Consider the following 24,363-nt stretch of genomic DNA (forward strand, 5'->3'; position numbering starts at 1 on the left):
CTTGTTCTCTTCTTCAGACCTACCTTTGTTTCCCTGTACATCCTGGCCCAGGCTGGGTTCAGTTACACGGAACCCTAGATGCAATAGCCAAGGAAAATAAGTTTTCTTTGACTTGGTTTAACTTGCTTGATAACAGGTCCTTACGTATATACTTACCTAATCCAGATAATCATGGAAAAAATCTTGCTTTCAAGCTTCTATGAATCCAAAAATTAGTTGATACAGTCTTGGGTTATTACATTTTATCATTTTACTTCTCCGTGAAGATTGAAACTCGGTAGGAGGTCATTAAGACCAAAATAATTACTTGACTTCCCCCTACCAGGAAAATGGGGGGGAGGGCGGTGGATTCCAGAGGCGCTCTTGCATCCATAGGATGAGCAATAGCAAAGGAGTGTGTTCCTGTGACTTGATGGCGTTGGACTCTCCAAATGTCAAGAGCACCAAGGACTTAATTTTTTCTTCTTCTTCTTAATCCTCACCAGAGAATATTTTGATTGATTTGAGTGGGGGGCTGGGGGGGACATCCATGTGAAAGAGAAATCAGGAATTGAACCTGAAACCTTTTGGTGTACTGGATGACACTCCAACCAACTGACACCCGGCCGGGGCAGGAGCACTGAGTAGTTTAAACATGAACTACCCAGAGTGTAAGTGAATTATGTTTAAATTTTGCTTTCCTGTTTTTTATATTATTAAAGTAATATTTAAAACAGTTGTTAAGGCAACTATTGATTTCATTGCCCTTTTATGGGTCCCTTTGCTTATTCAACAGGACCTTCTCCCTTTACTTGTTTTCTTATACTTTGTAGCTGCCCCTATCTATCTGTGTCCCTTCCCTGTCTCAGGGAACTATTTATTGGTGAGTACAGTCCAGTTGTTCAAGGGCAGGAGGCCTTCAGCTGCTCGCCAGACTTCTGATGGCAAGAAGTTATGTGCTGGTTATGTGGTTCTGGGATTAATAAACCATTATTTGCTTTCTAAGTGGGATCTGAAAAGATCAAAAGCTCACTTTTAAGGTTGTCTTCAGCTGAATTCTGGATATGATTTAGGCAGGTTAAATGTTTCTTTTAGTATTGTTCAGAGCATGACAGCTCCTTTTTCTCCAGAGAACCCTTAAACATTGATGTCGTAGCAAAGTCACATAAGTGGTATGTTACTGGGAAATGTTGTTGGCATTTGCACAGCAGACTCATCATAAAGATCCTGTTGAGCCCAGCCTGTGTGGCTCAGTGGTTGAGTGTCAACCCATGAACCAGAAGGTCACAGTATGATTCTTGGTCAGGGCACATGCCCTGATTTCTGGCTCGATTCCCAGTAGGGGGCATGCAGGAGGCAGCAATCAAAGATTCTCTCTCATCAATGTTTCTATTCCTCTCTCTCTCTCTCTCCCCCTTCCTCTCTCTGAAGTCAGTAAAAACATTAAAAAAAAAAGAAAAATCCTGTTGGTCCAGATTGAGCAGAATCAAAGACTCTACTTCTTGCCCTTCTTTCCAGAGATGATGACATTGAAGTCATTGTGGATGAGACCTCTGATCACACTGAAGAGACCTCTCCCATGCGAGCCATCAGCAGAGCAGCCACGTAAGTAGATGGGTTTGGCCAGGAAAGGAGAATGCAGGTGCAGTTTCACAGAGCACATTTGTGGCCACGACAGCAATCTGATGCACCCAAACCTCTGTGCTGGGGCACCGTTCCTCTTGCACAACCACAGAGATCAGTAGGCTCCTCAGTGACCCCATCTTGCAGTCTACTTAATGGAGGCAAGCCGTCCCCTAATGTTGCCACCTGCTGTGAAGGGAAGCAGAAAAAGTTCAATGGTTCCTAAAAAATGACAGTTCCACCTTATTAGGCAGGGTGATTGTTTAGATCAGCGGTCGCCAACCGGTGGTCCTCGGACCACTGGTGGTCTGTGAGGTCCGAAAGGTTGGTGACCACCTGTTTAAGGAAACCTTTGGAGCAGCGGTCGCCAACCAGTGGTCTGTGAGGTTGGAAAGGTTGGTGACTGCTGGCTTAGATCATACTGTTTAATTCTTATTGGGATCCAGGATTCTTTTATTTGGTTAAGCAGGACTGAAAGAATGGGGATTGGATATTAATAGCCAGAAATTATTAGGTCAGTTAGACAGTTTCATTGTCAAAAGCATTATTGCCAAGGAAGTTAATTTAATTCTAGAGAGTCTTGTTTCTTTTAAAACTTTGAGGCTGGGTTTCCCTCCAACCTTCCCACTGCTGTCTTGTGGTTTGTACTGCGATGGGTTTCTCAGCTGGGGTTTGGGAACTTGTGGGAAACATACTCCCAGGTAACCTATTTTTGTGGACTGTTTTTATTGATTGATTATTTGGGCAAAATGTTCCTAAGGTTTAAACCTATCCTCCCCTCCTCTTTAGTAAGCGACTCTCGCAGCCTGCTGGAGGCCTTCTGGATTCTATCACTAATATCTTTGGGTAGGTTAGAAACCTTCACCTTTCCTGTTGATATGTATGTAAATATACCAAAGTATATATGTACATGATTTATTATCTTTTTTTTTTTAATGTACACCAGAATGTCAGTGGTACAGAATATACAGATGCCTTAATTTCAGCTTTTCATTTAGCTTCTTTCTTTTTCCTCAACTTCCTTTCTCTTAATCTTGCTGCGTGCTGATCTCTGGCCTTATCCTTTAGTCTGTCCGACTCTCCCATTTTGGGACATCACTCTTCTTCTGATGCTGCCAGGTGAAAATATTATCTACTCTTATCCCAGCATGTGGGTGTGGGTCATTGATAATTGAGCTGATCAACGCTTCACTGCCCTCCATCATCTATGTCCATGTTCTAACCAAGATGCTTTGCATGTTCCTAGGAATGCCGGCAGCCCTCTGAGTGGGGGCGATTAGGTTGAGCTCTGTACAGCAGCCACGCTCTCGCCGCTCTTTCTTGGCATGTGTTCAACTTGCCTTGACCACAGTGTATGCTGAGGATGACTGACTAGGCATAGAAACGTCTTTAAATTGTTTTACAAAAATACTGAGCTCTTTCTGAGCTCGCACTTAGATTATGTTCAGAAAGTCTTCAGTAGTTTATGGACTGGGAAGCAGTAGTTCAGGACTCTTCTCAATGTTGAGTTTTGGAATCCATGAGTTAGCAAACAGGGGAGTACAAGTATGTGCTGCCTATTTTCCCAGTTATCCTTGAGTGAGGGTGTTTCTGATTTGGCCAGTCATTTTGTAGTTTGAAGGGTCTAAAAGGGAAAAGAAGTTATTGATAAAAAGGTCTTTGACTCCCTTCTGAGGTTGATGGACAAGTAGCCTTGTGCTGTCTTTTCTAACGTTCTCCTTTATGTTACTTCTTAGGAGGCGCTCTGTCTCTTCCTTTCCGGTACCTCATGAAAATGCAGATACTCATCCTGGTTCTAGTAAAGAAGTGAGAGTCCCAACAACTGCAGTGTGTGTCTTTGTAAGTATGGTTTCTCCCCAAACCCACACCAAGCCTAGTATGGTAACAGTGTGACAATTAAAGGGTCCTTTCTCCTGCTGCAGCTAATAAACTCTTGCTTTATTTATATCAGGCCTTTGCCCCTGTCTCTGTGTGATGAAAGGGATTAATACATTTTGCTTAGCTTCAGAGGATAGAATTTATTACAGCCACCCTCCGTAATACAGGACTGACTAAGAGAGGATTGGAAGCATGAGGGATGGGGCATGGGCAAATAATTAGAGATGTGAGAAATTAGTAACTCATGTGATCGCTATCACCAGTTGGCTCCAATTTAGAGTAAGAGTCTAGTCCATGGTCTGTTTGGAAGGGTCAATAGGGTGACTATTGGCTTCATGATTCCCACCTCTATCTGTGGGACTTCTGACCGTTAGGAGCACATGGTTGGAAGCAGTTCTTGGCAGAAGCCATTGTGGTATCAGGTACTGTCAGCTGGAGTTCAGAGCTGGGTCCTAGTACCAAAGGATAGTGTGGTCCCTGCTGGGGAGGCTGAGCAGACACTGAAACAGCATGGAAACAGGAGAGTGCCTGGCTCAGGGCTCAAGTGAAGGGGGGGGGTGGGGGCGGGCAGACAGGAAGAGCAGATCCCAGTCAGTTGGGCTGACACTTGCAGTGAGGTAGAGGAGCCAGCTTTCAGGGAGAGAAAGACTTGTTATAAAAATGAGATGGGATTTATATGGGGGAGCTTTCCGTTCTAGGCATCAGGAGAAACTTTAGTAATTGGATATTTGCACACAGTGAACTACCTTAGATGTAAAGAAAGTCCCACTGTACTCCTGTGGTTCCCTGGCAGGCCTGGCACCTCACAGAGGTCAATGATGATTGGTAAAAGGTCTGATTGCACTTAATGTCACAGTCCCTTCCTTGCCCTCAGCTCCCAGCAGCCCATTTTTTTCCTCCTATCACATTTAAGTCATGTGCATGGGATAATGGAGCAGCTGATAATTGGGATTCTGTCAGTGTGTGTTTCTGAGAGTGGTCAGTTCACAGCTGACAACTATCCAACAGAACCAGCCTTCAGGAGCGTGACGAGGGCAGCATGGGTGTGATGGTGCATGATCTCAAGTTTTCAATCTGAGACCTCTTCAATAGAAAGACATATTCTTTTTAAAAGACAAGGAAGGGAATTACAGGAGCTAAAAAGTTTGGTCTCCTGTCATACAGCTTTTTAGCAGTGGATACAGGAGGGACAGGAAATCAGATCACCAAGGAAGGAAATAATAAAGTGATGTTTATATTCAGTTATGCTCGAAATAGTATGTTAAGTAAGCATCTTTTTCAGTCCCAGGCAAATGTGAAGATCAGATTTTGTCTTCCCCAAATAACCTTTTGGGCAAATGATTGATGACCTAATGATCTAATGTTTATAATCCATTTTTTCATGGTCTTGGTTTTTTTTCCATTTTATTGTGGAAATTTTCAATCATCAGAGTGGAGAGTAAAAAGAACGTTGGGGTACCATCATCCAGTCTGGCAGCTTCATTTAGCCACGTTTCTCCATCTTACTGTCTCTCCCCTGCACATTCTTGTTGGAGCAGAGTCCCAGACATTGTTTTATCCATAGATATTTTAGTATCCATGGTCTTTTTTAAAAAATATGTTTTTATTGATATTTTTAGAGAGAGAGAGGGAGAGGGAAAGAGAGAAACATGAGTCGGCTGCCCCCTGCACAACCCCTACTGCGGATCAAGCGACCTCTTGGTGCATGGGTTGATGTTCAACCAACTAAGCCACACCAGCCTAGCCACGGTCTTTAAAATAATTTATTTTATTTTATTTTATGTTTTAATTACAGCTGATATCCAATAATAATTTTATTCCGTATCCAGGGTCTTAAAGAGAAGAGATTATAGCAACAACTTCTGGCATTTTCTCCTCTCAGTCTAGGATGGGATGCTTTTTGCTTGGTTTCCTTTATTATCCTGACCACAGATGCCATTTTGTCATATCATGTGTTCCAGTGTGGAAGCCAGTCTTAGTAATTTCCCTATGATGAACTTAAATTCTCCCAACTAACACCTGTTAACTTTTGTTGAAGGTCTTGTAGTCAGGCACAGTCCTAGGTCACAAGACTTCTGGAAGTCCTTTTTTATAGATGAGCAAACTGAGGCTTCAGGAAGGTAAGGAACTTGCCAGAAGTCACACTGCTCATACATGTTAGTGCCCGCATAGAATCTCACTCTAACACTGCTGTGCCTCAGTAGCACTGGCATCTGCTCATATTGGGACTCCATGTTAGAATATCCTTGTTAGGAAAGCCATAAAAGCTTTCTTTATCATGAGAAGTCATGCTGTATGTTAATTAGATACATAAATGTGATGTGTATTCATGCAATCTGGACCAAAAGGAAAGCAGGTAATCACACTCTTACTCTAAAGCTATTGAGATCATACAAGAATATAAATTGAAATTTCTTATTCTTAAAAGAAATAAGATTAATGTGACAACAAACTTGAAGCAGTTTACACAGATTTTGAATCCTGAAAGGTTGCACTGTATTTAAATAAGTGGAACTGTTAGCTATAAGAATAAAATGATAGAATCTTAGGAAAGCCTGTGCTAGGAACCCGATGTAGTTTATGATGAGATTCTTCTCATTAGGGATGAATGTTCAACCTCGTGAGACATTCAGAGGGCTCACTTGTATTGGGCTGTCTCTTCCTGGGTATGGCAGTGATTGGGTCTGAAAGGGTGCTTGTCTTGCAGGATGCTCATGACGGGGAAGTCAACGCTGTGCAGTTCAGTCCCGGATCCCGGCTGTTGGCCACGGGTGGCATGGATCGGAGGGTTAAGCTTTGGGAAGTGTCCGGAGGTGAGATCTCAGAGTGTACAAAAGGAAGCTGTGACATCTGATTGACTTGGTTTCAGGCAACCTTTGAATTGTTCATCTTCTCAAAGCACAGTTTGTGTAAGGATCCTGACCAGAGCATCATTACTGTCTCAGTTGCACTTTATAGCTGATGATGTTTTCTCTGCGTTTCCAAGCAGTGACTGGAAAATACTGTAAAGTTATGGATATGTTTGTGTCTTACAAATATATACTAATCAGAACACCTTCCAAGAAAGTGCAGGTTTTTAAAGGAAAATTAAAAGCAGCTTATCAGACAAGGACCCTAAGATCAAGACACGGTCTTTGATTAGACCTTGTTTCAGAATTGATCTCAGAGCTCTCAGAAATGGGATGGCATTTTGAAAGATGGGAGTTAATGAACCCATCTCTTAAAATGCTGAAGCTACAACATAGCCCACTTTCAACATTTTGAGATTCAGTTAAATATACATATATCTTTAATAAAGCAAGGTCAAAGAATAGGCTGAAGGTTTTTGTAGGAACCACTTTGTCAAGTTTCGAGTCCCTTGTTTTCTCCATGACAGCCTCCCCTAAGCTGTAGAGTTGCTGAAGAACACTGTAGATCACTGTGGTTACAGAAGAGCAATCTGTCTGTTAGAACAGGTGGTCAGTAAAGCCCCAAGTGTGTCTGCCCTGGCATTTGATTTTCAGGAAAGTGGCTCATTAGTTAAATCCCTGTCAGTTACAACTAGTTGAAGCCCATTAGAATTAGTCCACAACAGCCTGTTCAGTCTGCAGTTTTGTTCCTCTTGGCTAATATTTACTGAACCTTGGAAGGTACAAAGTCCAAGAGACTGTTTATGAAATAGTTTGGGGTGTCCTGTTTTTACTCTTTTAAAATATCAGAAGAATGGCACTCTCCACCCAGTAGGAACACCCATCCTTGCTCTTTCTATCAAAGCAGAGGCTCCATTGGTAATTACTTCTATAAACAGCGTTAACATAACCTCCCTTGGTGCCTTCTAGATAAAAGAGCTTTTGACTTTTAACAAGGTGTTTGGTCTTTTGAGATCAGTCTCTTGTGTGGAATAGCATTTATCAATCACTTCTTGCATTTTGGCTGCCAAACAAGTAGACGACTATTTTGGGCATAAGTCAGAGAGCTGTTTCTTAGAATTTGCAGTAATAATTTGGTCTGTAAAGGTGTAATCTAAATAAAGACCTTAATTAGTGGATGTTGGCCCTTTTTTACTTTGGAAAATCTAATGAAAGCTAAGATCCAGGAAGAGGCATATAATGTGCTATATTTTTCAGTTAAGTATAGAGGTGGAGTTCATAGACCAGGTTAGTAATCCCAGCCCTAAATCTGTTTGACAGCTCCAAACCAGTGTTCATATTGCTATTATTTAGAAGTGCTGGGCAAGAGATAACATTGGAATGTTTCTCGTCCTGCGCTCCCCTTTTATGAACTTGATTTAGAATGGGTCCCTAATTGTTTTCCTAGCTTGTCTATATAGGTCACCCTTAAGCCACCCTATAAAAAAGGAATATAATCACTTCATCATCGAGACTTGTAATCCTGTAAGCTTATGTCTGCATAATTGAAGTTTCCGTGTGTGGGGCCAGCTCTGTGAAAGCGGGACCCAGGAGCGGTAGCTGAGTCTGTTGGTGAGGGAGGGAACACTGGCAGGCAGCTGGGTTGCCAGAGTCTTGGGGTTCATGGAAAGAGTAAGTGCAAGGACAAACTCCAGAAATTTCAAACTAGCTAACTGGAATTCTAATGACTAGTCATTTACACCTAACTAAGCAGAAGCTCTTTTCAGACATTCCTGAAGTGATCACACCTGGATTCTGAAAAGTTGATGGTTCAGAGTTAAGTTGGTCCAAACACGGATCAAACCCAAAGATGTGTTTATGATGTAAGTTAGAAAATTTTACTGAGAAATAACAACTAAATGAAACTCAGTCTCTAAGTCGATTGACATGGCCTATATACACTAAATTTCTCTAAAAGGACAGCTTAACACACATGCAAAATGCTAGGCTCTGCATCCACATATACCTTCGTTGCTCTTAGAAATCTCTCATATTCTGTCTGTCCTGCTGGTTGATTCTGTGATGGTGCAGGAATGCTGTTTTGACAATATCGTTGGCTTCCAGTGTTTCAGGTGCCCCATTTTAACTTACATAATGGCTTTACCTTCTTGTCTTTTCTCCATCTTTCTTTTTATCCAGACAAGTGTGAGTTCAAGGGTTCCCTCTCTGGCAGTAACGCAGGAATTACAAGCATTGAATTTGATAGTGCTGTAAGTATCTAACACCCAGGGAAATAGGTGCGTTCAGAGGTGTTTAGAAACAAGACATCTGGTTTTCAAAATTTAAAAATAACTCACCTGGTTTGCTACTTATCTTGAGTAAAATCGGTATTAAAGAAAGATGCAGGTAGATTACAAATTCTGTGTTGATCATGACTGGGTTGGGGAGGCAGGTCTGCATTAACCCAGCTGATCTCTGCAGACTTGATAAAAGTCCCAGTTTGGGCTGAGGTGTTGTGGGTGGAGAGGAGGGCATCCAGCTAGACCTGCACCAGAGATGAGCAGATCTCCGAGGGGGTAGCTGGGAGGTGAGACAAGGGGAGAGTCAGTTCCTGTGGGCTTTCTGGCTGGAGCAGCGTGTAGAGAATTAGTATTTGCTATTACTGAAGGCGGGCAGCGGAGGGAAGTGAATGCAGGAGGCCAAGTTCCATTTTGAGCTGGAGGGTCTTCAACCTTCAGGCAAGATTGAGCGAGCTTAATAGAAAGGTCTGAACGTAACGGGGTGGGTGAGTTGACAGACACTGGTGGTAATAGTTGGTATTTGGATCAGGTATATAGTTTTAGACATCTAGACCTTCTTGGACTTGATTATTGGGGAGTTTGTATTGTGTGAACTAAATTCCTCTATTTTGGCTGAAATTTGTGTCTCACCCTCCCTCTCCCTTTATTTCAATAGGGATCTTACCTCTTAGCAGCTTCAAACGATTTTGCAAGCCGAATCTGGACCGTGGATGATTATCGGTTACGGGTAAGACCCAGTTAGGAAAATTAGTATAATCTCCTAACTTCTCATGGTTATCAAAGGCACAACAATGGTAGGCAATAGCAGGTCCATTTAATCTGCAATAGGAAACCTTCACTTTTCCATGAAAGACTCAGAACATTCCTATTCATAAGAGGAGGTACTTCCATAGATACCAGTCTTAGCTTAATTTCAGTGATCTTGATGACAGCATATAAACTGACTTAGTAATTACCTCCCAGAGTATAGCTGGAAAGTAGGATATATAGACATACATATGGATGCACTGTGATTGAGAGAAAACAACTGGTGCTAGGAGTCAGATGGAAGGGGCAGGGGGAGGGAGTGTAATGGGATCAGATGTGGAGGAAGCCTGTATCTGAACCCAGACTTGCCGAGAAGGCCTGTGGATTCCAAGACAAAGACCAAAACGTGAGGGTTATATTGCCTTTGTTCTAATGAAAAACACATCATTTGATTTGGAGCCTGGCTTTTCTCCTTAAGCTTGAAGGAGTCTTCCCATGAGCTCGTTAAATAAGGGCTACTGAAAGCTAAGATGGAGGGCGAACTTGACATTGGTAGGCATTTTACCAAAAGACTTTGACAGCAGCTCTGTGTGTCAGCCCACACAGAAAACGGCATGATATCAAGATGAACTTATTAAAGGTAGATGCAGGGAGGTGGGAGCTGCGCTGGGTGGTGTACGGTGGTCTGTTTTGGTGACGCAAGAGTGCAGCTAGAAGATTCATTAAAAACACAGTGAATGGATCCCTTAGACTTTCCATTTTCTTGAAGGTGCTGTGAAAAATGATCACAGTGGTAATTCTTGACTCTTAGTTGAAAGAAGATCCAGGGCTGCACATATAAAGTCTAAGGCTTGAAGATGACAGATTATGTTCTCTGAAAGCTGAAGAGCCTGCCTGGGTTCTTGTCTGAGTGAAGGAGTGGAAGTGGACTGCTGGCACCCTCAGGCAGCGCTAGGCTCGCCTCAAGCAGCAGTTCACGTCTGTTCAAATATTTGAGCGAGTTTTCAGCTTAAAGCGTGAGAGTTCACGCTAAACATGGAAAGATACCTAGCCTGTTCTCGTAGCAGTTTTTTAATTCGTTCTGTGGTCTGCCATGTTCTGTATAACTGCCGTGTAAGACAGTTGTATGCGTCTACAATCATTAACTTACCTAAAGGAAGGTGGCTTTTCTTGAGTGGCCTCTGTATTAGACCCAGTACCGAGGGTGTTATGTGCATTACTGCTGTTGTCCCCAGGGAGGCTCCGATTTGCCCGAGGTCACATAGTTAACAAACAGGTGAGAACTGGAATTGAGGCCTGTGCTCTTTCCTGTGTTGGATTGGCCTGGATTATTCTAGACTGGGAAGCAGCTGAAGTGTTTAATTGAGGGACATACAGCTTTCCTTACATTTGCGGCCCTTGGAGGGAGGACCCAGGCAGGCAGTTGATTCAGTCAGTTGTGCAGGATGTGTTTTTCGTTGGTAGAGTTCTTTACAGGTGGGCATCACCTTTGGGTCTGACATAAGAGGAAGAGGATCTGCAGGTGAGGTAGCTCTGGAAGACAGGTCATACTGTTGGGAAACTTTTCTCAAGTGCACTAGTTTGCAGAGTTTTATCAGAGAGGGTTCTGCAGGGTTCTGCAAGCTGGGCTCGTGTTGGGACCATCGTCTCCTTTGCTGGACTAGCTGGCTCTGTGGCCTCAGGTCTTCTCACAGCCATGTCCTGTCCCTCAGTAAATGTGGGAAGAGATCCAGGAGGCCTTTTTCATACATCACACCCTTACCAAGGCCCGGAACTAAGTGGGCTTCCTGTTTTAGGGGCTGTGGCTCCCACTTAGACCCTCTTTACAGAGGATGAATGGACACCTATGGTCTAAAACTCAGATCCAAGCTCTGGTCAGTATCTCTTTAACTTTGATGATAAGTGAATAGTGTTGGGAGAGATTAGAGCAAGAAGCAGCTGGGTGAGTGCTTGCTTTAAAACCCTTTCAGTAAAGGGCCCCTAGAAACAGCCTGGCATTGAAAGGGGCCCATGACAGGACTCCTTCAATACCAGGTGTGTTAGACTCCCTTAAAAATCTAAAGTCAGTGCCAACTGGCCCGGCCACTCTCTGAGCTGTGACTTGAGGAACTGGATTGAAGAACCCACCCTGTTCAGTTCTCTGGCAGTGACATGGAGAGGTGGCCAGAGGCAGGACTGGCTTTCAGGTGGTGGTTATTATTTCAGAAACTTCCTCATCAAGTTCTGCATTTCTCTGGCATCAGTGGTCTTCGGTTGATATTAACAGTAGCTGCCTGCATGGTGGGCAGCCCTCAGGGTCTGCCCCGGAACACGCAAGTCTGGGCAGAGCGCTAGAGAAGAATGCCAAACCTCCCTCCCATGTGGGGCTCGAGCTGCTGCAACAGCCGAACCCACTGTGGCATGTCTAGTGAGTCCTTGTTGAAAAGACTAAGGTAAAACTTAAAAGTAGTATTAAAATTAAATATTATAAGTGATTACAAAAAACTGAGTGAATGATAAAATTTTTAATCTGATCCACTTAGAATAAGCACTTTTTTTTTTTTTTTTTTTTTTAGAATAAGCACTTTTTAAATGGTAAAAGTGAGTGCTTGTAGGAGGCTCAATTCCTTGCCGTTGAGAACATGGAGATGGAGCTAGTCAGCCTCAGGCAGATCCATCTGGGTTTCCACCAAGAGCAAGATTCGCAGAAGTCCAGACTTTAAAAAGCAAGCTAACAATACATATGAAGGGCCAACCAATAAAAACATTCCTTTTCTTTAGTCCATTAGTCCAGCGGTTCTCAACCTGTGGGTCGCGACCCCTTTGGCGGTCAAAAGACCCTTTCACAGGGGTCACCTAAGACCATCCTGCATATCAGATATTTACATTACGATTCATAACAGTAGCAACATTACAGTTATGAAGTAGCAACGAAATAATTTTATGGTTGGGAGTCACAACATGAGGAACTGTTTTACAGGGCCAGAGGTTGAGAACCACTGCATTAGTCCAATAGTTCATTCCAGGAAATAAGTCAAGAAAAAAGCTGTGTGCTCATAGTGTTCATTGCAGCATTATTTGTCATCATGAAACTTTTAAAGCAACTTACGTGTCTGCTGGCCAAGGAAATTTCAGCTAAATTGTCACCTCACCACATACAGATTATTCAGCTATTGAAGTATTTATGAAGACTTAAGTGTGAGTGTGCAAACAGGAAAAGAGTTAGTGCTGTCCACATGTGCCTACTTCATACTGCTAAACCAGCGCGAGAAAGAGATTTGTCTTCCTCAGTTTAACTTAGAGGCCCAGGCTGTGTAGAGCCACATCAGTGTGACCCCAAGCCCATGTGTTTTCAGCTATCACATGAAAACCTGCTTATACTATAATGTTAAAAATAACAAGAAATATACAGAAATGTGAAAGTGTGCAAGAGTGAGTGCGTTCGCATAGCCCATTCATGAGCGATGTCATTTTCTCCCTATGTTGGTGAAATGTGATTACAGACAGTGCATATACACAGAACTAAGGACTTAATTTACATTGCATGAGAAGTACCTACCCAGACTCCTGTCTCTTCTGACTTGTACAGATTGGATGAGTTGTACTGAGTGGACTCACGTTCCTGTACTGTGTGGAATGTCAGCTTTGGTGTTGGAGTTGCTTTCGCCAGCAGGATTGGTGGCAGCTTTCACACTGCTACAGCCCAGCCGCCACCTGCTGGCACACTGTAAGATCAGTCCCAGTCTCAGAGAGGTGTCGGGTGAGGGATGTGAGAGAAGCCGAGCAGACTTCTTAGGAAGGGAGAAGTACGCGTGCCCTAAGTTTCTGTTCCTGTACTAAATGCAGTCCCTCCACTCAGTGTAGCAGAGAGACGGGACTCTAAAATTTCAACACTGAGAACTTTACACGAAACTCTGAGGTCTCATCTTTGGGAGTGAGGTTGAAAGCCATCATTACCAGTGGAGTAAGTATACTAGGGTCTTTTAAAAAGGCTTGTTTTTATTAGAAAGAAAACATCAGTGAATACCTTTTGAGCCTTGGAGGTTTTGCAAATATAAAAGAGGTCAATGATGACTAGTAAAAGGGCTGACTCCCCAGGTCCCCTCCCTGCATCCTCACCATCCCCAGCCGCCTTGCTCCCATCAGGCTCCAGTAGTGCTTTGATGAGTAAAGGGGCAGCTGACACTCTGTGATGTCCCAGGTCTGTGTTCCTTGGCGAGCCCAGGGAGGACACGTGGTTGACATCCCACAGCCAGTCTCGAAGGGATGTGATTACTCGGAGTGTGGTACCTGTGGTTCTGATCTGACTTTCAAGCTGAGACCTCTCTTTGAAAAACCCCCCAGGGCTTTTAATTGTTTATTTAATGAGGCCTGATGTTTCCTTTTGTAAATTGTGTCTATTCTGACTTTTAGAGGCACTGTCTAAACCCAAGGCTTTTAAAATGTTGTGATTTGATATAATACAGTCTTATAAAAAGGTGCAAGAATAGTGCAGTGTTTCAAAAAAGTCCTCTGGTTGCCCTTGCTGGTTTTGAGGATGGGACACGTGAACTTTGTACTGGTGATGTTTTTGTTTTTTGGTTTTGGGGGTTTTTTTTATGTTATTGTGGTCAGAGATTTATCCTATTCCTCTAATATACCTCACCTCTGGGCAGTACCCGTAGATAGATAGGCTTTTTGGGTGTTTCCCTAGCTACTGGTCCTTCTGCCTCTGATGTTCCTGACCAACCGTTGGGTGTTTGGAGAAGCTGGCTCTCTCGCAGTGTGCTGCCCGCAGGCTTATCCCGCTGTATTTTCTCTCTCCTAGCACACACTCACGGGACACAGTGGCAAAGTGCTCTCTGCCAAGTTCCTGCTGGACAATGCGCGTATTGTTTCTGGAAGTCATGACCGGACCCTCAAACTCTGGGATCTGCGCAGCAAAGTCTGTGAGGAAATTCAGTCTCTCTGTTTATATGTGGGATTAGACATTAACTGCGGAGGTGTTTGTTTCTACATCAAAGCCTGCATTTAGTGTGATACAGTTTGAATGCAAGTGAGAATGGTGCTGAGGTGGTGGCAGTTTTCCATGTTTGAAGCTTCATGTGAATGAGGAGTTCTCTTGGCTTGGGGTCTGAGGGAGTGAGGTTATGTGGACAGCCACAGAGGAGCTCTGCTTGATGACTGATGTCCGGCTTTCTTTCAGGCATAAAGACAGTGTTTGCGGGATCCAGCTGCAACGATATTGTCTGCACAGAGCAGTGTGTAATGAGTGGACATTTTGACAAGAAAATTCGTTTCTGGGACATCCGGTATGATACCCAAGAGCTCCCTCGGTGGGGAGGCATGTGAGAGGGTCTGTACGTGGTAGAACTGTGAATATTTATATATCGGTTTTTTTAAATCCCTGGAAATGCAGAGATAAGCTCCAGTCCACATTTACTTTAACAGTTTGATATTCTTTACCATGAAGTCGACAGTTGTGGTCAACAACCATGGATTTGCACTGTGTACTCACCGGTGCATGATCAGCAGAGATGAACACCTGGGTGGGTGGGTAATTAAATGCAGTAGGTGGGACAGACACACAGGTCTGCCCTGAGTGCTGAGGCATTCAGAACCAGCCCCTTTGTTCAGGGATGTTAGACTCATCTTGAGAGGAGAGCAGGCTTCTTATTGCAGAAAAGCCCCCGAGAGACATTCTGGGCAGGTGAGACTGATACTGTGTGTTGGGACCAGATGACCAGGGCCTTTATAGGCCATTTTGTAAAAGACTTGATCTTAGAAGCCATTGGATGTTCAGCAAAGGATTGCTTCCCAGGAGTCTAGTAGATTGTGTGGGTGGCACTTTTAGAGGGAAATCAGTAGAGTTGATGAGGATCTGAACTCCAAGCAGTGGAGGAAGAAGGTGGGCATCCACTTGAGTGAGAATTCTGGCAGGATTTGGTGACAAGTTGAATGTGAAGGTAGGAAGGAGAAAACTAAAGCAAGACAATAAATGACAAGTTTAGGAAGAGGGTGCAGAGAATGTGTTCAGCTAAGGACATTAGTTTGTGGTTTCTAATAGGCATTTGGGAAAACAAAAGCAGAATTTTTGAAAGAGGTTGGAAGTCCTCAGGAGAGGACTTTGGAGGCATGAGAACAGATTACTCAGACACACGTAAAGCAGTAAGAAGATAGCACTTAGGGGTCCGTCTGAGGAGGAGGAACTAGAAAGGGCAAGAGAACCAGAGTCCTGTGGATGGGCCACGGCTAAGGGAGTAACGGGGTCAGGTGGCAGGAGGGGTCCAGTTGGATGAGGCTGGTTTGATAGGAGGTGGTTGGTGATCCGATTGAGTGAAGGGAGGGCAACTGGGGCAGAAGCCCAGTTGTTGAGCAGTTGTGGACAGAATGGGGAGTGAAGAGCCTTGGCTATAGATGAGGCTTTGAAAGGCCTGGGATGATGCTCCTGACTCCTAGATATAACTTCAAGTTTTACTGCTGTAGCCCCTAATTTAAGAGATGAAGACCCCGAGTTCCAAGGCAGTGAAGTGTCTTGCCTCCAGCCACATACTTACCAACACTAAGATAAAACGCTCTTACTTAGTTATGGTTTGTGGTAGGAAATCATCTCCTTAATCGCTTGCTAGTGCACCAGAATGCCTGCAGAAGGGTCTGCACCTCCTTCACCTGCATCAGCAACAGGGTCCTGCCCAGGATTTCTGTTCACAGGCCTGGCTATGGACGGGCCCAGGTGAGAATCTAGAGAGTGAAAGAGAGAGGGCCTTGCAGAGTGTGGTGACTGCCCCGGAGTCCCAGTTTCACATCTAGCATCACCAAGAAGTTGGGGGCCCCTGAGCTGAACTTAGTGTGGCAGGGAGACTGTGAGAAAGCACAGCTTTCTCCATATTTGGATAGGAGCCCTGGTTGGTACATGCTGATCAGAAGCTCCGATTGGCATTTATCGTATGGTTCCAAAAGTGGGCAGGGAAATGAATCCTTACCAGATTTAGAGTTCTAGTTCTCAAAATTATTACCATAGAGTCTGTTGATGGAAAGATAATAAAAGCAACACTGGTTATTTTTATAAGGCTGGGAACACATTCACTGCCTGGAAGAGCTTTGCATTCTGGTTGACTTACCTTTTCCCCTTCTCTGCTCCATGGCATGCCATCCTGATTCAGATGGGGAAGTCTGACATTTCTGTGGTACATTTTCTCAGACTTTCCATCTCTTTGGTAGGTCAGAGACTATCATCCGAGAGATGGAGCTTTTGGGGAAGATTACTGCCCTGGACTTAAACCCAGAAAGAACTGAACTCCTAAGCTGCTCCCGTGATGACCTGCTAAAAATTATCGATCTCCGAATAAATGCTGTCAGACAGACATTTAGGTAACTAAAGCCACGCTGGTTTGGGGCTCCTGAGGGTTGCATGAAGACCAGAGGCCCTGGTTTGCTCTCAGACCCTGAGTACTCTGAGCTCTCGGGGTGACGGTGCCCTCTTGTTTGTTTCAGTGCTCCTGGGTTCAAGTGTGGCTCTGACTGGACGAGAGTCGTGTTCAGGTTAGTGGTGATGCTCCTTCTTTCCCACCTCACCCCCAAGCTTGGTTCACCACAAAGGTTAGGCATGGGCATTTTCCCGCTGAGAAAGTGAGCCAGATTTATACAGTGTCTCAGCTGAGCATCCAGGAGTGAACCTGTAGATTCAGTGCTAGAGGTCACTATCATGTCCTTCCTCCCTCCTGTTCCTTCGTGATTGCACCAAAATGAACTGGTTGCCCACTTGGTTCTTGCTGGGCACGGCAGGTTCGCATCTCCATGCATTTAGAGAAGAGCTGTTTGAGAGCTTTTAGGCAAGTGTGGGAAAGTCTAGTGAAAAGTTCCAGCATCGCAGAGAAACTTCTCCACAGTTAATGCTTCTCTTTCCTCTTCCCTCTTTCCTACTTTCACTGAGCCATGTGACCAGGCAGTCTGCCAGACAAAAGAAACCCTTTGCCATTCAGGGGTTGACTTGATCTCCCTGTGTGTGCTGAGCTGGAGTCTGAGGTAGTGAGGGACTGTGGCCTCAAGAAGTAACATAGTGGCACTGTTCTTCATTGGGTGGGTGAGGCCAAGATAACAGGGTGAAATAGCTTTGGTGTAACAGTCGTGAGTGTCAAGTTCTGATTTTTTGGGTATACAGGCCCAGCCCTGTGTTTGTCTCATAAATGAAGACTAAACATTGCTTCTTGCCGGGAGGTCCATGAGGATACTGGGGGGGCTGGGGGGGGGGGGGTGACACCATTTCCTGTCTTCTGTGTTCTCCAGCCCTGATGGCAGTTATGTGGCAGCAGGCTCTGCGGAGGGCTCTCTCTACGTCTGGAGTGTGCTCTCTGGGAAAGTGGAGAAGGTCCTTTCAAAGCATCATGGGTAAGATGACCCCTGGGAGCCCCTCTGAGGTTGTGAGCAGGTCCTGTGACTTCATCCCAGGAGTCATGCTCTCTTCAGGCATGGACCTGAGTCTGCCCCACGAGGGCAGTGTGCACTCATGTGCTCTGCTGTGAGCTAGGTTAGTGGAGAGAAGCAGCCAGTCCCCCCAGTGCAGCCTGCTGCAGTGCTCTGCTGGTATGTTTATACAGAATCTTCCAGTTCGAGCCATCAGAATAGTGGCTGTTGGAGAAAAGAGTAGAGAAACATTCTCTTGTCTCCCCCTAGGCTCCTTTTTTTCTTAGCTTTGCTCCATCCACCCAGGCCCAACTGCTAGTTAGAACACAGTCCCAGGGTTCCTCCACAACCACCTCTCTCTGTGCCTCAAAAGCAGTGACAATTTCTACTCCTCAGTCAGTCGTCCTGTCTCTCTCTGCTTCATTCACCCAGAGCTGTTCGCTTAGGGTAGACTTGATCGGGCCTGCTCCTTTCATTCCCAAACTGCTTCCTAAAACACAGTGCAGGGTTCCTTCTGCATTCTTCTGCTCTTTACTAAGTGCCTGCCTGTGAGCGGGAGCAGCCGGGTGAGTAAAACAGCTGTGGAGAAGGCACAACCCCCAGGAGCGAGGGAGCCTGGTGCCGAGCTCACTGAGGCCTCACAGATGTTCTGACCTCTCCCTTTGAAGCTCGTCCATCAATGCGGTGGCATGGTCTCCCTCCGGCTCCCACATCGTCAGTGTGGACAAGGGAAGCAAAGCTGTGCTGTGGTCAGAATACTGACGGTGTCTCCTCAGGAGAGAGCAGATCCGAAGCCGGAGAAGCACTCAGGCCGCAGCTCTGTCCTGGCAGGTGGCGTGTGGGGTGTAGCTTTGACCTCCAGAGAAGAGCCAGCCAGGCGACTTTCCTTTGAGCAGGACTTCTGAGGATTTGGGCTGCAGTCTCTAATGACCTGGAGGAATGACGCTGCCTCTGCAGCTACTTAGCAGAGGTGGGTCGCTGCCTCCATTCTGTGGGAAACACTACTAGCTCTGACCATCCATACCTCAGCGGGGCAGGCAGCACACGCAGTGCCAACAGCACCCCACATGTGTGTGGGGGGGGGGGGGGGTCCTCCCGCTTATTTCTTCCTTCAGAGTCAGTTCTGGCCAACGCATGTCCTGTCGCCTTGGATCATTTTCCTGGTGAACTTGCTTTAATCATTGGATTAACAGATACCCAAACAGGATTACCCCTGTCCTCAGGTAGCCCGCAGGGACTGCCCTGGTTTCCAAGGAGACATGGGACTGCCGTCCTCCCTGCTGGTTCGTATCATTATTCCGAAGCTCTTAGTGTGATCTCCTGATTACGGTTGGCATTTTCTTAGGTCTCCTAAACAATTCTTGGGAAGTAACTGTTCTTCAAAGCTCCTGATTCTACATATCTATTTATTGGTCAAAACTTAAATCTCAACTTGGTTACAAAATATTTTTTTGAGAGGAAGTGCAAAAACCTTTTTTTCCAGAGAAGTGTGTGTGTGCTGCAGGAGTAGGTGTCTTCCTAGACCCATCTGTCCCTTCCAAGAAAGTGGGTGCATGCCACGGTCTTTGGGTACAGCTGCTGGGACTCGGGTGTATCTCTGGAGCCAGCAGCTCCAGGTCACTGCCACTGTGCCAAGCCCATGTGCAGTGCCCTCAGTGCTGGAGCACAGGAAGCCCATTCCAGGAGGCGGGAAATGAATATCACCTTCCATTTCAGGAGCTATGATTGAGGTCAGGGAAACTGGCCTGGGGCATTTTTTTTTAAGCATTTCCCATTTTCCTTGTGTATAAAATTTTGGTTCCTCGAGTGACTGAAACACCAATAGTTTTATCACTTTCTAATTTGCACTTTATTTGTTTCCTCCCATACTTGCTCTCTGGACAGATGTTGGTGTGAGTGCTGGAGCCTGGTGAGGGGTGGGGGATAAGGGGTGCCTTTCCTCCTACAGGGCAGAACTCCCCTTCCCTCTTGCCCACCTTCATATTCTCTTTTCTGTTCAGAGAGCTCGAGTTGAGGGGAGTTGAAATTTATAGGCCAGGGCACATCTTTTATTTATTTAACTGTGTTGCCCAACAGAACTTGATTGTAAATAAAAAAGAAATCTGTTATATACTTTTCAAACTCCATGTCTCTTGGTGGTTCTTTTATTCTCCTTTATCCTGGGGGGGGGGGGGGTGCTCTTTTATTTATTTTCCTGGCTTTTATTCATTTGTAAGTAATGGAAATACTTTCCTGGTGTCTTTTTCTCCTTGTTCATTTAAGTCCAGGTTGTCACTGCCTATAAATATGAACGTCCCAGCTTCCTGTCATTTGCAATTCTTAAACAGGAAAAGGGTGTCTTCAGAACTTGGGGAGTTGTGTTCTGAGAGCCCCATGCACTTCTGTCACCCCTGCAGTTGGCTCCACAGGCAGCAGGACACGCTCCTGGGCCCTGCACTGGAGACTTTGTCCACAGGATTGATCATGAACTCTCCGTGTCTCCAGGCTCCTCTTTGTTGAAGGGGCATGAATTACCTCATTGAGGAGTGACTTTTAAATGGCAGCTCAGATACCTAGCAAGCATCCTTCTGCATTAACAATTAGGATCTCCCTGGAATCCCCCCTTAAGCCAGTTGCATCACAACACTGTGTTTACCAAGGAGTTGGCCAAACATCTGCTCAGCCCAGCAGCTTGAGTCAAGATAACATCAAGATCTGACATCTCAGGCAGCACTCTCCAGAAAGCTGAAGAAACCCTTTGCAAGTGGGAGTCTTTTTTTTTTTTTTTTAATGTTTTTACTGACTTCAGAGAGGATGAGTGAGAATCTTCAATTGGTTGCCTTCTGCCCGCCCCCTGTTGGAGATCAAGCCCAAAACCCTGGCACGTGCCTTGGCTGGGAATTCGACCATGACCTGGTTCATGGATCAATGCTCACCCACCAAGCCACACCAATCAGGCAAGGGAGTCATTTTTAAAGGAGACCCAAAGTAAGCATTGCAGTAGCCTTTGATTATCCTATTTTCTTTGAACTTGGAGGGGAGCATTCCTGCTGTCTCTGCTTTTTAAAAAAGTTTCAATTAGAGGTTCATCCACACTGAAGCTTTTCAAGTCACCTGGCCACCAAGATTGAGTTGATGGTGTAGACTCACTGCAGTGGAGTATGGCTTCCATCCAACTCATGGTCTTCACCCTGACACCTTTGAGGTTATCGGGGACCCTACCTGTGCTACTGGTTTCGTTGGAGGGTGGGAGGTGGGCAAAGGACTCTTGGGTGGTTATAGCTAGTGAGCTCCCTTATCAGTGTTGATGCATGCGTTAACATGTCAGAAGTTGAGAATTTTAAAACATCTTAACTATTTCCTAAGTCGTTGCCCACGATAGTGTAGTAAATCAAGTGTGATGTCTTACTAAAGCACAGACTACGCATACTTGCCTTTATCCTAAGAGTCTTGTAAAGCCCCTCTGATCTTCACATGATGGCACACGGGACATTTTGTGTGGACATGGGGAAACGGAGTGGCCCAGAGTGGGTGGGTGGGGAAGTTCCAGATCACGGAGTGTGCCAAGGTGCGCAGAGCTGCCTGTGTCTTCACAACTGTGTTCTTGGGGAACTGGACATTTTAAAATGTAGACTTGAAACTCATCACCTATGGGGCATCCAGAGAGGAGAGTGGCCATGATAAAGCACCCCATGCAAGACTGCTGGGCTGCAGAAACCAAGTGTTTCTGGCCTGGCCAGTGTAGCTCAGTGGTTGAGCATTGACCTATAAACCAGGAGGTCATGGTTCAATTCCGCTCAGGGCACATGCCCAGGTTGCACCTCAATCCCCAGTGAGGGACATGCAAGAGGCAGCCCATGAATGATTTTCATCATTGATGTTTCTCTCCTCTCAAATCAATAAAAATGTATTTTAAAAAATGAAATTATAAATGGTATCTCAAGTGGGCAGAGTCCCTTGAAAAGCATTTAGTCTACACCCCATTCCTTGCTTGGATCTCTTCTATAATAGCCACAAGAAGTTGTTGAATGCTTTCAGGGATGGGGAAATCACTACCACCTTTCTTTGAAAAAGCATGAAGTGTGAGAAAACCAAACCAGCCTCCACTCTACTTCTCTCTGTTGCTCCAAGTTAATCTAATTTCCTCCAGAAGTGACTATTATAATTAGAACACAGGTGCTTATTTTTCATGGGCACTGAAACCCTTTTGCCACCCTGGGGTCCTACCGCAAGACAGATTTCAAATGTCCATCTTGAGGCAACTTGCCGAGAATGTACATGATGCTCCTGTTCTCCTTGCAGCAGGAGCATGTTGTACAAACAGCCCCAGACTGGAGTCCTGGGTTCTGAGGCTCACTGATTTCAGGTATAAGTAGCCCAACCCATAACAGCCCTCTATTCCCCAGGTCCATTGACTAAGATCATCTTGAAATTAAGGTGGCTTTTAAAAGCTCCCATTCTCTGGCACTTTTCATAAATAGAGTTGCCTCAAACTTCTCAAGCACTCTGCTTCAGTAAAACGAAGGCCCTGAAGAACAAGGCTTTCATTCTGTAGCTGATGGTCAGCAGAGTGTACCAGCTTTCCTCATGCATGTGCCCTAATGAACCCCTGGATGATAACCTTGCCCCAAAGCCCATAAGCTTCTTAGCTGAACATCCCCACCCCCACAAGCCAGGGCTGGGGTTGGTGGCAGGAGAGGAAACCCAGGGCATGTTAGCTTCATCTCACAGGACGGCCAACTCCAGAGAAACAAGTATTGCTAGAGCCCATGGTGGCCAGACTTTGAGAATTCACAGACCAGTAAATTTCCAAAAGAATTGTAGGAGAAGGATAGCAACTTTAAAAATTTTTTATCCTCACCTGAGGCTGTTTATTGATTTGAGAAAGAAGGGGGGAGAAAGAGAGAGACAATCAGTTGCCTCCCGTACTCACCCTGATCAGGGATCAAACCTGCAACCTAGGTATGTGCCCTGGGCAGAAATCAAACCCAAAACCTTTTGGTGTACTGGACAGTGCTTCATCCAACTGAACCACCTGCCAGGGCAGGTTGGCAACTCTTCTCTACTATTTTAAAGTTCATAAATAATAGGAAATGCAAAACTAATGACAGAGGCAAATCAGTGTTTTCCTGGGTTGTGGGGAGGGGGGTGGCAGAGGAGGTTGGTGGAGGAGTTGACTAAAATGGGGCCAGGGAACTTTGGGGTGATGGAAGTGTTCTGTGTCTCGATCATAGTGGTGAACTCGTCAGACTGTATATTGAAAGTGAGTAAATTTTGTTGTATGTCAAGTATACCTCAATAAAGAAGGGGGAAGAAACACAATATTTTAATAACAAAAATTAGAACCTGCCCTGGCCAATGTGCTCAGTGGTTAGAGTGTCAGTCCACACACTGAAGGGTCATGGGTTTGATTCCTGGTCAAGGGCATGTACCTAGGTTGCATGTTTGGGAGGCAAGCAATTGATGTGCAATGTGTCTCTTATCCCTCTCCCTTTCACTCTAAAAATCAAAGGGAAAGTATTCTCAGGTGAGGATTAACAGAAAAAAAAAAGTTGATAACCTTGCAAGGAAGGTTTGCCAGTTTGATTCCCCTCGGGGCATATGCCCAGGTTTCAGGTTTGGTTATCAGTCAGGGGTGCACACAGGAGGCAACCGATTGATGTTTCTCTCTCACATTGATATTTCTCTCCCTCTCCCTCTCTCTCAAATCAATAAAAATATATATTTTTAAAAAGTCATAATTAATATAATCAGTTGGTCAAATAATGTTTTTCTAATTTTATCATTTGTTTTCCATTTATTAGCTGACATTCCTCTATTTAAAAAGAAGTTTTCTCCCTTAGAAATTAAAAAAAAAAAGGTTCCACCCTAACCGGTTTGGCTCAGTGGATAGAGCGTTGGCCTGCGGACTGAAGGGTCCCAGGTTCTATCCCGGTCAGGGGCATGTACCTTGGTTGCAGGCACATCCCCAGTAGGAGGTGTGCAGGAGGCAGCTGATCAATGTCTCTCTCTCATCAATGTTTCTAACCCTCTATCCCTCTCCCTTCCTCTCTGTAAAAAAATCAATAAAATATATTTTTTTTAAAAAAAAAAGGTTCCCCCAAGTTTATTGCCAGCTATTACACTGTTGCAATCCAATGGCTCATTGATTCACTCAAAGAATATTAAGGTCCCTATTCTAAATGCTGGAGATAGGATAAGTAAAAACATTTTTTAAAAGCTCTAAACTCTTGGAACTTATATTCTAATAATGAAGTGTAGGGGGGCAGACAATAAACAAGATTAAGAAAGTAAATTCTCTTGTATGTTAGATGACAATGATTGATATGGAGAGGAGGATAAAAGATTTGGGAAAGGGTATAAAATAGGATGTAAATGAATAGGGTGACATTAAAGTGAAGACCCAAAGGAATGAAGGGCTATCGGTGGGAAGAGTGAGTGTTCAGAAGAGGGAACAGTGAGTTCAAAAGGCCCTGAGGCAGGTTTGAAGAAAAGCAAAGAGGCCAGTGGACGAGCTGAGTGGGTGAGACGGTGAGAAATAATGTCTGACAGCAGGAAAGCCAGGTCCTGCAGGACCTCGCAGAAATTACCACCTTAGGCGGGAAGCCACTGGCATGTTTTGATAGATGCTCACACCCCAAACAAGCTTTCTACATATGCTCCCTTCA

General features: G+C 44.8%; 1 protein-coding gene across 2 annotated transcripts in view; it reads left to right on the forward strand.

Annotated features, from left to right (window-relative positions):
- Positions 1-19,841, forward strand: part of ATG16L1 (autophagy related 16 like 1) — a 33,316-nt gene extending 13,475 nt beyond the window's left edge. Inside the window, exons 7-19 of one of the 2 annotated variants that reach the window (XM_081095566.1) lie at positions 1,498-1,584; positions 2,392-2,448; positions 2,671-2,721; positions 3,339-3,441; positions 6,188-6,293; positions 8,508-8,578; positions 9,264-9,335; positions 14,142-14,262; positions 14,520-14,625; positions 16,535-16,684; positions 16,808-16,855; positions 17,600-17,701; positions 18,385-19,841. In XM_081095566.1, the coding sequence (XP_080951692.1) occupies positions 1,498-1,584; positions 2,392-2,448; positions 2,671-2,721; positions 3,339-3,441; positions 6,188-6,293; positions 8,508-8,578; positions 9,264-9,335; positions 14,142-14,262; positions 14,520-14,625; positions 16,535-16,684; positions 16,808-16,855; positions 17,600-17,701; positions 18,385-18,478 (1,168 nt within the window). In that variant the 3' untranslated portion in view covers positions 18,479-19,841. The remainder of the gene's footprint in view (positions 1-1,497; positions 1,585-2,391; positions 2,449-2,670; positions 2,722-3,338; positions 3,442-6,187; positions 6,294-8,507; positions 8,579-9,263; positions 9,336-14,141; positions 14,263-14,519; positions 14,626-16,534; positions 16,685-16,807; positions 16,856-17,599; positions 17,702-18,384) is intronic. The other variant, XM_081095567.1, reaches the window with a different exon arrangement.
- The last annotated feature ends 4,522 nt before the right edge of the window (positions 19,842-24,363 follow it).

This window comes from Myotis nattereri (genome assembly GCF_964212035.1).
Source record: "Myotis nattereri genome assembly, chromosome: 7".
NCBI lineage: Eukaryota > Metazoa > Chordata > Mammalia > Chiroptera > Vespertilionidae > Myotis > Myotis nattereri.